Here is a 12,181-nt window from a genome sequence, read left to right as displayed (position 1 = left end):
GTGGAAGTATAAAGTAGAGTAAAACAGAAATATTCCTAAAGTACAAGTACCTCAAAATTGTACTGCATATAGTACTTAAAAATACTTAATTCCTTTTCACCATTGCTAATACAATTACTTAGCCTTCAGTACACATGTATTTTAATATTGTTCAATTACCCAACCAGATAAAACTACTGAATTCCTGATTGAAAACAAAGAGGGTGCCTCTTAAAAGGTTAATATCGAAAAGGTAAAAGACTAACTAAACCATCACTAAAGACTACTAACATGAAATAATAAACTGGCTAACATTAGCGTCCATCCATAGAAACAGTCTAATTCAGAAACTCTGAAGCTGAGAAAGTAAAGAATATCAATTTAAACAAGTTAAAAAGTTACTGCTACTTACATTTACCTACAGTGTCTCAATTTGCTTGTGCAATGCAATCGTATCACAATATTTTTTTTTTGGGGGGGGGTTCAAGTCTTAATCAGGGGGGTCAGACTCACAGAATATCTGTACAGTACAGTCACTTAGTTTTCCCAAATGAGATCTACTCTGCATCTATACTCCGTACACCTAAGAAGATCATTTGAATTTTCCCTCTGCCCGAACGTGATATTCACATCCTCTTAGAGCCATGTCAGACAGGTGAAACAGGTTCCTGGGTGGACACCTACCTGTGGCAAGACCGCCTAACTGTCAAATACCTCTCCTCTCCCACTGCAGAGGAACCATGACAGCAGAAGACAGATGGCGTCCTCATTGGTGTCCCCTGACCGCCACCTCGCCTCAGACTGCTCGCCCGGCTGCCCCCTCCTCTCCTCCTGGCCTCGTAACCGGAACGCATCCCTCTGGAGTCCAGAGAGCGCGAGCTAGCGCAGAGCAGCACCTGTAGTCGCTCCCGAGAGGCCGGCAGACTTTGACATTCCTCTGCTTGGTTTTGAGTCTGACTGAGACTTCATGTGTCCCCCCCCCCCCCCCCCCTTTCTTCTCTCCTTTCTCACTCTCCCTCTGTGTTTGTTGTCATTTGAGCCTCACAGCAAGCCTCCTTCCCCCAAAGTGGACGAGCTGTTTGTCCTGCAATGCCTCTCCTTCTCTATCTTTTTCCCCGTCTGTTTGCTGTTGTTTCTGTTCTTTCTTTTCACTCCTCCCTCTCTCTTTCTCCCTCCCTGTTCCACTGTGTAAACTCAAACTGTCCCCTGCTGACCTTGGATTCGAAGCATGGCATGAAACTTGGCTTGTCTGTTCCCAAAAAAATTCCCCTCCCTTGTCTTTCTACCCTCCATTCATTCCTCTCTATCTCTCTCTGAGTCTCCAATTATACTCACTACACTCACTTTGCCCATCCTTTGGGTGTTGTACAAATTCTAGTCCACCTTGTTTCTGGTTTGAGCTTTTAGCACACCTTCAGAGAAAACAAAGATACGAGGAGTCAGGTTTAAACTCAATATCCACTGGGCGTGTGCCTCTAAACTGTTTCCTCCACAACTATAACTGCCCTGAGGGGGAGAATAGGTGGCCTTTTGTCAAGGTCTGAGGCCACTGTGGAGTCTGTTTAGAGCATACACTTCACTGGGGCCTGAAGGAGTGTTCATAATCATAAGATTAAGCCGGCACTCCGGTTCAGGCTCCGCCACCTGGTGGCATTGTCTAAGTGCCAGCACAATGCCAAGAGGTCCTGAGATAATTCCCAGAGTCAGCCTCTTGCTTTAAACCGAACCCCCTCTCAGTCCACTGGGCAGCTCTGCACAATGAGCCACTGTCTAATGGTACAGACCATCTGAAAGGGGTGATGTGAGGGAAGGAGGAGGAGGAGGAGGGAGGAGGGAGGAGGGGGGAGGAGCAAGAAGAGGAGGGGGTAGGGGAGTGAAATTCCAACTTTTATCAAAGTATGGACAAGCCCTCAGAAATATTTTCCTCTCACTCCTGGATTCCACCGCTTCAAAGGCTGCTCAGGAAAGTGCGATAAGACCGGTGCTGAGCAAACATTTACACTCACGAGTTCAGTGAGATTTGGTTCTTGTATAAAGAGTTTTATCAGGAAGTTCAGAGAAAAGAAAAGCTTAAGTGTGAGTTTGTGTTTATACACAAACAGAAAAATTAGAAGAAAATGAAGCAGCTTTGGTTTTAAGCTTTCAGAGAATATTTCTACATGAATCAGCTGATAGTTGAGACTGGATTCCTTTCTGAGACACACACACACACTCTCTCTCTCTCTCTCTCTCTCACACACACACCACTAACATACCTCTGACCACCTGCATTAGATTGAGTCTTATGGGGGGGGGGGGGGGGCACTTGTCTGCATTATTGTTGTCCTCTTCTGCCATCTAGTGGTGTAAGCAACAAGGTGACCCAGTGCAGTCACTCTACCTCTGCAGTGCTGTCACACTAAGTTGGGGTGACATTCACGAAGCCCGGAGTCTTCCTCACTGTCACACATAAGCACTGTGACAGACATTTTCACGAGTTAGCAGACACAGACTGTTGTCCCGCATTTCTCTCTGTCTCTCTCTCTCTCTGTCTGCCATACACTGTATCTTGCAATAAGGAGGATATAATATGGATTAGGAAAGCTGCTGTTTTGCTATAAAGTAATATACTGTATACAACCAAAACACAAAGGATTCTGGGTATGAAATAAAGCCTCCTCAACTGCAACTGAGGAGAGTCAGAGTGAAGTCTTTGGGACTCTAGCAGTCAAGGTGAATCCCTCTTTGCTGCAGCAGCCATCTGCCACTGTCTAACATGCCTGCACCTTACACACACACACACACACACACACACACACACACACACACACACACACACACACACACACACACACACACACACACACATACACACACACGGCAGACAGCAGTTGGACCACAAGCTGCCTCCTAGCGACCTTCACTCTGAGCTACTCCAGAATAGCACTGCAGCACTGCTCCGTTCAAGGAGAATGACACAGACAGAGACACTCGTTCGTCTGGAGACTGACAACAGCCCATTAACAAGATCCTGACCTCAGACAGGGGGCAATAAAAACTGCATTAATACTGGATTAAAATCAGAACTGTCATTTGGAGCTGCTTTCTCTGTAACAGCTGTGTGAACAGTTTGTTCTAAGGAAACATGTCGACATAAAACTAGTCTTCCTGTATGATTATTTCAGGTCAGACTGGAGATAAATAGATAAATAAATAAAAGACATGATGACAAATGATATTCAACCACAAACATGACCCAGATTCTTGATGAATCATCACAGCTTAGGTCACCTGTGTTTCAGTTGTCAACACTGTCAGCTACATATTTCACGTCCTGTTTGCATTGGGGACTAGCATCTAATCATCAAAATACAATCATCTAATTGTGCAGGAAAAAAAAGGATGACACCTGAATATTACTCCCACATGTGATAGTAGAACATGTCATTTCAAAGCCACGGGCATTAATCTGCTGCTCCACTCTCAGGCTTTCGCAGGTTTCAGGCTTTCCACCAGATTTCGGATCCTGGCTGCAGGGGTTTGCTCCCATTCAGACACAAGAGCATTAGTGAGGTCTGGCTCACAGTCTGTGTTACAGTTCATCCTAAAAGTGTCGGATGGGGTTGAAGTCAAGACTCTAAAATATCATGGTATGATGTAGAAGACGAATAAGAAGATTTCCCATAATTGGAATAAAGGGGCAAAAACCACGAAAAACAGCCCAGGACCAAATGCACAACCCTGTCCACATACTTCTGGTTATTTGGTGTATTTGAGCACAGGTGATTTTGGCCTCTGAAGCCCTTCTACACTGCTCAAAAAACCTGCTAAAAGCCGCTAACATCAGGCTTTTGTTGTGGTGTTTTTTAAACGGTATATTTGTCCTTTTTTAGGAACCAGGAGTCAAACTTATTCTATACATTGTGTATTATTAAAAACCTGAAACAGCTTGAGGCTTTGTCAGCAGAAAGCAGAACAGTTCAATGTTCAAATATCTGTAACACAACAGAAAGTAACGCCGTACCGCCACTGACATTGTATCTTGAGACACAATACAGTATCATGTACTGGAACTAATGTGCTGCACTAACTCGTCCCACACCTAACTAACATTGTTTTCTCTTCACTCATACAATGGTTTATAATTAAAGTAATTGTGATGGCGAATTTGAATCTGTTCTAATCATGTTGATTTCACCGGTTGAAGGTGAAAGGGGTCACTCTGCAGTTGCTCTCAGCTCTTTGCAGCTTGAACAACTTTCATCTCATTGTTTTGGTTTTTACAACCCACAACTTTACTGTTCCGCTTCAGTGTCATCGCTCTGATCAGCATCTTTTCCATCAGAAGATCTTTACACTACCTCCCCAGCACCAAATGAAAGACAAGGAGAATGTTGGGAACAAATTACACATTTAGCAGTTAAAAAGCCATATATTTCCCCCAGGAGTTGGTCGAGACCAAAACAGAGCTAAAAGGAGAGTGAATTCTGGGTCTTGACAGATTTGCCAGATGGTAGGAAACACGACTTCAAATGAATGATAACAGATGTCTAAATAAGCAACGGTTTGCTATTACATTCAGCACAATCAGTTTTGTGTTTATATCTTGTTGCTCTAGCTATAAGCTGCCAAAAAAAGAATGAACACAGGTTTTAGTGCTGTTCAGACACATTGATATTTACTGTGACTACTTGTCGTGCTAACTCACCTTGGTAAAGAGAAGGACGGGTTGCTGTACCAGCTGCTCCCCAGCTGTGCACACTCTCGTCCTCTGGGCGGCGTGTCATCTGAGCCGCTGCTCAGCCTCTCGCTGGAGGGGGCTCTGGTGGCGTCCGAGTCCCCAGTCATGGTAAAGATAGAATCGGACAGACTGGGTCTCTCGTCGTGTGCCAGCGGGGCAAAGCTGAGCTGCACGATCTGCCTGGCACTATGGCAGACCAGCCCGTGGATGGCAGGGGTTAGCGTGGGCAGGTCAAAGGTCAGGACTGTTTGGGTGCTCGAGGTCAGCAGCTCCTCACTGTCCAGGCTGTTGTATGACGTCCCCTTGGCTCGGTGAGACTCCATGATGCTCTCAAAGTGGCGGCTGAAGGTGTCCTCTGCAGCACATCGAGGACCAGAGACCAAGATGGGGGATTTCAGGGCTGGGTGGTGGTTGTCGAAAAACGTTTCCATTGGCCTGGACAGGGAGGGAGGTTTTAGTAACACTGAAAGAAGACAGCTGTGTTTATAAAGAAGAGACTAAATGTGTAACATCTAGAAAAAGGAACCTCCAACAGCACTGAGTTGTTGTGTATCTTTGATTTGTGTTTAATTTATGCAAAAATGCAACCAAACATGTTTACTATCTACTTGAAAAATAGGTTATGGGTGAGAGCCAAACTCTGGATCTAAATATAGGTCGGCCTCCACCACAGTGTTGTTGCACTTGTATGTGTTTACAGGCTTGAGTATGACTGAGTGTGTGTGTTTCAACTGCTTCTGTTCACCTCTTCAGAAGGTGTCCAAACACCTCCGGCTTCTCCTGAGCTGCATACTGCTGCTTCCTGTTGTCTCCTTGCATCCGCACACTGGCCCAGCTCACCATTTCTTCCTCTTCCTCTTCTTCCTCCTCGTCATCTTCCTCCTCTTCCTCCTCCCTTCCACCTCTTCTCTCCTCTACCCCCTCCCCATCTGTCCTCCGATAAGCCAGACCCCCCAGAGGGCTGCTGCCTGTCCCTGAGGTGCCCTGCACGCTTCGGTTACTCCCAAATGCAGAGTCGGCGTCGTCCTGCTCAGCCAGTAGCACCTCGTCTATGTCCGTCTCGCGGTAGCAGCGCAGCGGGACAGCGTCCAGGTCGGTTTCTGAATACTTGAGCGTCCGGCGAATTATCCCGGTTTTGGGTGATGTCCCGATGATGGCTGGGGGAGGGGTCACCAGCTCTACCTCCACATGCTGCACCTCATGATTGGCAGAAAGCAGAGGCAGGGAGGTAGGGGGAGTCGGGGTGGGAGACTCACTGGAGTTACCACTGGGAGGAGCTGTGGAGTTTTCCAGAGAGTCTGCAGATAAAGAAAATGAAATATAAACTCAATAATTTGACTTAGATTTGACTTGTACTTAGATCATTTTCTTCCTTTAATAGGAGGTCCAGTATCCTAAATGACAAGTAAAAGTCTGGGCTGGGTATTGAACCTTAATACTTTTTTTTGGTACTGACTCTCTTGGAAACCTTTTTTATCTATTGTATTTTGATAATATGATCATAATGTTTTGAATTCCTTGCATTTATAACAAATTGTTGGACTGTATAGTGAAATCAGAAACAACCTCAGATATAATTTTGCTTAATTTAAAGGATAAGGCTGGTGATATTCTGTCTTTTTCTAATTGTCAACAAATCCCATGAAAATACTAAAACAAACAATGTGTTAGTCTATCTATGAAAACTTTCTCTAACCTGTCTGTGCAGCTGTCAGCCCAAAGTCCTTTCAAGATACAATTCTTTAAAAACAAGTGACAAGGCAAACAAAAAAGGCAAAGTAATACTCTAAAACAGCTAGTCACTGTAGCTTTTGGCAAACGTTAATCGAACAGGAGTAAATAGTACGTTTGCTGGGGACTATTTTCAGCAGTGGATTAATACACATTTGGCGTTCTAATGAGTATTTGGGCAGCAGGATGGTGTGTGTAAGTGAGGCAAAATAAACTACAATGTGTGCACACATGGTGATGAGGGAACATGTCACATGTCAACATGCAACTCTATGGCACAGAGGAATAAGATATATCAGGCTTTGGATACACACTATACTTGTTTTGGGTTTTTCATGGGATTTGTTGACCATTAGAGACAAACAACAATCATGTAAATTTTAGACAGTATATTATATAGCCAATTTTCTTCTAAGCTTATGTGCAGTAACTACAAGAAATTGAGGTGGTCATGTTCTTACTTTTCTCCCCCCTGCTAGCAGCCTCCTCAGCAGGGGTCCCGAACAAAAACTCCCACTTGGCACGTGCGATCCTCTGACAATGGAGCGAGGGCACAGGCACCGCACAGGCGCTATCCGTCTGAAAGACAGAGAAAAAACAGAGGCTAGCTCTGCAGTGCAGCATGGAAGGAAAAGTCGGACATTTACATTTTTTCACTTTCTTGCAGAGTTAGGAGAGATCATTACCACGCTCATGTCTGTGTGTTAAGTATGGAGCTGGGAGCAGGGGGAGACAGCTAGCTTGGTCCTCTCCAGAGTTAAATTAAAAAACATATATATATATATATCAACACATTAAAAGCCTATTAACTAACATGATGCATCTATGTGTCAAGCTAACTGTTTCCCCCTGCTTCCAGTCTTTCTGCTAATCTAAACTAACTACCTCCTGGCTCCATCTCCATACTTAATGCATAGACGTGAGAGTGGTGTACAATTTCTCATCAAACTCTCGGCTGGAAAACTAAAACTTAAAATATTTATTGCTTGAATTGACTGAGAGTCTGATACAAATTTGACTTGATGAGAATATGGACACCATTCCCTAGAGCCAGCAGGTGCTCAGTTAGCTTAGTATAAAGACTGGAAACAGGTGCAAACAGCTAGCCTGGCTCTCTCCAGAGTTAAATTTAAAAATACATCTACCAACACCTTAAAAGCTAACATGATGCATCTTTAATCAACACAAAGACAGAAAAGTTACACATTGTGGTTTTACAGGGAGTTATGTGCCAAGCTAACAGTTTTCCTCCGGCTTCCAGTCTTTACGCTATTCTAAACTAACGATATCCTAGCTTTATCCCCACACTTTGTGATCGGACATAAGAGTGGTGTCCATTTTCTCATCAAAGTCAGAAAGAAAAGCAAATGTTTTTTTGATAGAATTAACTGAGAGTCCGATATTAATTTGATTTGATGGGAATATCGATACCTCTCACTTGTCTTTGAAGTATTAAGCATATGTATGAAGCTAGAGCCAGCAAGCACTTAGTTAGCTTAGCTTAAAGACTGCAAACAGGTGGAAACAGCTAGCATGGCTCTCTCTAAACATCAAAAATACACCTACCAGCACATCTAAGGCATTATTTTTTTTGTCGCTACACAAACCAAACTGTACAGTGGATGTGTAAACTGTGGTTTTTAAAGTAATACAGCCTAAGATTTAGATGAGCTGGTACATTTTTTAATGTTGGACAGATCCATGCTAACTGCTAAGCTAAACTAGGCTTAGGCCTTACCGTTGTGTCGCAAAGTGCGGCTCCTGTCGCCTAGCAACCTTGACAGCATGTAACTTTTTTCACAAAAACTCGATGTTTTAAGGCCCTTGGTTTCAACAGTTGTACCGTTAGCTGTTTAACTAAGCTGAAACCCATGAATCATCTGACATTTAAAAGTGAAATCCTCAGGCTCTCTGTCTGTGTTTTTTTGCTGCCATATTATTTTCATCATTGGCAATGATTCTTGGGCCTTAAAGGATCCACCTGTTGGATTTCTCTTTGACCACGAAAAGAAGGACTGCATTTGAAGGAGCCTTCGAAATGGGACAGCTTTTTGCACCACTGTGATGCAATCGCTCTTCAACTGCAGCCCTTGAAGGACGCAGCCCCTGATTAGGATTTTGGGTGTTAATATTCTAATCAACTCTCAGCAATAAAAGTGAAATAAGCATATTTCCCTAAATATGAAACTATTTCTTTAACTCTACAGTTTCTACATTATATAAAATTATGCAATTTATCAAAACAAAAAGTGCATTTTGTAGCTTCGTAGCTTCACCCAGTACTCACCTGTATTCCTGAGGTGGCAGCCCCTGTCTCGTTGCTCTGGTGACTGGACTGGCTGGACTCCGGGGATACACAGTCCCTGTCCCCCAGGCTGCCCGTCACCCCACTGGAGCTCCGCGAGGACGACCCTCCCATCGCTCCGTTCTGCTCTGCCTCTGGAGGCTCCTCAATCCTCTGCAGGCGAGGCTGCTGCCCAGCCCTATATCCCTCCACCTCATTGCCTTCTCCTTCCTCTTCATCACAGCCCTCGTCCTCCTCTGGGGAGTCCAGCACCACTGGTCCCAGAAGTAGGATCGCTCTCCTCCTCTGCTCGGCCCGTTTCTGCTGAGCCGTGGGGCTGAGTGGCCTGCGACGTTGGCTTAATTGACGATTAGGAGGTCGGTCATTGTTGGACCCAAATCCAGGCTCAGGGCTTGGCCTTGGGCTGTTCTCCACATGAATCCCCCACAGCTGCCTGGTGGTCCAGCTGACCGGCGCCTCCTCAACACTTTGATTGATAAAGAGCCTACGAGCTAGCTCAGTGCAATCCCCTTTCTCAAAACAGCTCAGGTCTCCTCTCCTGTCCAGGCTCGGGGACCATGAGTCTCCGGTGTACTGTGGGGTCTGGCGGCGGTGCAGGGTGGGGGTATCTGGTGCTCGGAGCTCAGCTTGGAATAGCCTGGGGTCCCTAATGGGAGAGCTGAGCTCAGTGGGAGGATGAGAGGGACGGAGAAAACGTGAAGGAAGGGCGGGTGAACTCTGAGCTGCTGATAAAATTGAGCTCTGATGCTGGGATTTCTGAACGCAGACCTCCTGGTGAGTGTCATAGTTATTAAGGGAGTTTGTATTATGTGAATGTGACAGCAAGATCGAGTTTTCAGGCTGGTGCGAGTCTGTGTTGTCAGTTGCTGGCGTGTGTTGATCATTTAAAGGGATGTTCATCTTAAGCGTTTGCTTAGACTGTTGTGCATTTGGAGGCGAATTGTGAAACTCTCCAGAGATCGAGCTGCTTGCATGCTCGCCTAAAGCATTGTGCAATGAGGACCTTCTTGCCTCGGTGAAAATAGAAGATACTTTGGTAGCCTCCTCTGCTAGCCGACGAGCAACTTCGGGGCTGTGAGCTGGAGAGGAGGATTTACTGTCGCTTAACTGGTTCAAGCCCTCGACTACATTATTGCCAAGTTGAAGAATTGCTCCCTGCGGTGAAGTGCTCCTGTTGAATGTCCTCCTTTGAATGTGTCTTTTGGTGGCTGGGCTTCCGGCCACAGCTCTCTCCTCTCCTGACCAGTGAAGAAAGCTCTGGGGCTCCACACAGGACCCAGGCCTCGCACGAGGAGACTGCCTGGACTGGGAGGACAGCTGGTCTGACGCCGGGCTGCGAGGCAGCCCACAAATAGCCTGGCTCCTATCTGTGACGTGGTCTTTGGGGTTTACGTTGATGTTTTGCCGCTGAACAGGCGACCCAGCCCAGGACTGACAGCGTGGCTGTTGACTGTAGCGTGAGAATGAGGTGTGCTCAAGTGCATGGGCCAGTTTAATCCTCAGTAAAGGGGAGCCAAACTCCTCCACAGCCCTTTGGGTAGCTGCCCTGCCGATGGGGTCCAAGGGTGGTTGGCGAAGGCCTGGAGAGAACGTCTGCTGGTGACTTCCTGGTGACCGGAAAGTCAGTTTGGGACTGGAGCTGCACGATGAATCAGGACTCCCAAACCAAACTGGGTCACTGAGCCGTTTCCGAAAGTGGGAGGGGGTGGATCTTTCCTCTCTGGTCCCTCTCTCGTGCACAGAGTTGCGTGGGCTGCCCACGGTCTGCACATTGGACTTCTCAACATAACTGAAGGTGACCACTGACCGCTTCCCGCTGCTGACTTCCTCCTCGTTTAGCCTCCGACAGTTGGGAGGCGTGTGAGGGATGGTGACCTTTCCTGGAGAAGAGTGGCTGGCAGAGGCTCCATCACAAGGTAAACTCCAACGTTTGCTGACCGTCGGTGAGCTGCTGGCTTGCTGGAGCTGAAAGCTGACGGTGTTTCGAGATGGAGATTGGCTGTGTGTGCAGTCCTGGACCAGACGATGAGCCGCGGAGGACTTGGTGACTGCCTGGCAGGTCGTCTGGGTCGCCAGCTGAGACAGGAGCTCTGCAGGACTGTCCTGAAGTGCACGCCCTTGAGCAATCCCTTCTTCATTTCCCCCAAATGTCCCTTTCCCTCCATTCTGATCTGGGGCAGACCTCACTTCCACATACAGATGAAGGACTTTTCCAGACTGGGACATGACCTCCTCTGGGCTCGTAATGAGGACAGAGAAACAGAAATGGAACAGGGAGTGTGTTGAACAGAGCGAAAGAGACAAAACAAAGGAGAGATTCTTCTTTGTCCTCTTCTTCTTTTATTTGTCGGTTTGGTTTGTGTTTTTCTGCTGGTGGTGCTTGTCAGTTTATTTTTAGACGGTCTTTCTTCTCCCTTCCAGAGTATGTGTGTGTGTGTGCAGGGCAGAGACACACAGGTGGACAGGCCAGAGGACAAACATGCCCGTGGGACGCCTCTAACAGCTCCCTATTCTTCATACCTGTGAATGAAAGAAAGGAGGAGTTGTTATCTTTTCTATTCTCAGAGGACACAAGATACACACAGGATGTGTGAGTATTTGTGATGCAAACATCCACACTGATATTTAAGTATAAAGGTGACAGTGTTCTATGTCAGAACTGCTTGTCGGATGGTCAAATAGCTCCAGAAACCTCCTCCACACCTTTCTGATGTCGGATTGGGGGTTTTGGGCTGTGTCCGACAGTCTCACCCACTTCAAGCCGTGATTGGTCAGCTGTGCAGAGGTGAGAAAGGATCCAGGGACTGAACTCTCTAGCTCCCTTTTTTTTGTTAACTACACAACTGTTTCTGTCATTTTTCATGTGAACAACAATATCTAAAAAATATGTACTGTTATCTCCGTATCTAAACGGTATCTATCGCTATCTATCTCTACGACAGCCAGACTTTCATGCCCCCTTTGAGTGTCCATTCAGATCTGCTATAAACACCTTTGACTTTAAACATGTCATCAAAGATCCTCTATACAGAAGATACCGCATCACAGGCAACGCCAATGGTATGAATTGGGAAACAGTTCCGGTCTCCTAAGTGGGCGTTGTGCCTCAACCCCTCCCTCAAGCCAAGGCAACTAGCATGAAATGTGACAGTAGCTAATATTAAAATCTATCCCTGTCTCGGGCATTTTTAACACTAACTTATGGATAACTTGTCCCTGCCAAAAGAATACAACAATAGATGACACAACATGGACACAGTACTGTTTTTTTAATCTACTAATGACATCTGATCAGCCCAGTACAAAGTCATGTCAGTTTAATAGGCCAATAATCTGTTTCAGCAATTGGTAACCAATGAAACAAGTTTTATTTAAGTTTTAAAGTTTAATCCATGGTTTCACGTATAAGTAAGTCAATCCAAAAATAACTCTGGTCCATCTAAACT

The 12,181-nt window shown here is 45.8% G+C and overlaps 1 protein-coding gene across 1 annotated transcript in view; it reads right to left on the bottom strand.

Annotated features, from left to right (window-relative positions):
* The window catches only part of LOC111219578 (PH and SEC7 domain-containing protein 1-like), a 54,839-nt gene extending 43,878 nt beyond the window's left edge, over positions 1-10,961 (bottom strand). The window contains exons 1-6 of the mRNA XM_022742296.1: positions 9,979-10,961; positions 8,718-9,381; positions 6,892-7,009; positions 5,445-5,997; positions 4,667-5,134; positions 694-837 (exon numbers count right to left, since the gene is read on the bottom strand). Coding sequence (XP_022598017.1) covers positions 694-837; positions 4,667-5,134; positions 5,445-5,997; positions 6,892-7,009; positions 8,718-9,381; positions 9,979-10,961 — 2,930 coding nt within the window. The remainder of the gene's footprint in view (positions 1-693; positions 838-4,666; positions 5,135-5,444; positions 5,998-6,891; positions 7,010-8,717; positions 9,382-9,978) is intronic.
* Positions 10,962-12,181: the final 1,220 nt, after the last annotated feature.

This window comes from Seriola dumerili, unplaced genomic scaffold (assembly GCF_002260705.1).
Source record: "Seriola dumerili isolate Sdu_G_001 unplaced genomic scaffold, Sdu_1.0 BDQW01000068.1, whole genome shotgun sequence".
In the NCBI taxonomy this organism is placed as follows: domain Eukaryota; kingdom Metazoa; phylum Chordata; class Actinopteri; order Carangiformes; family Carangidae; genus Seriola; species Seriola dumerili.
The sequence above is the reverse complement of the archived record's forward strand: the minus strand, read 5'-3'. Positions and strand labels throughout refer to the sequence as shown.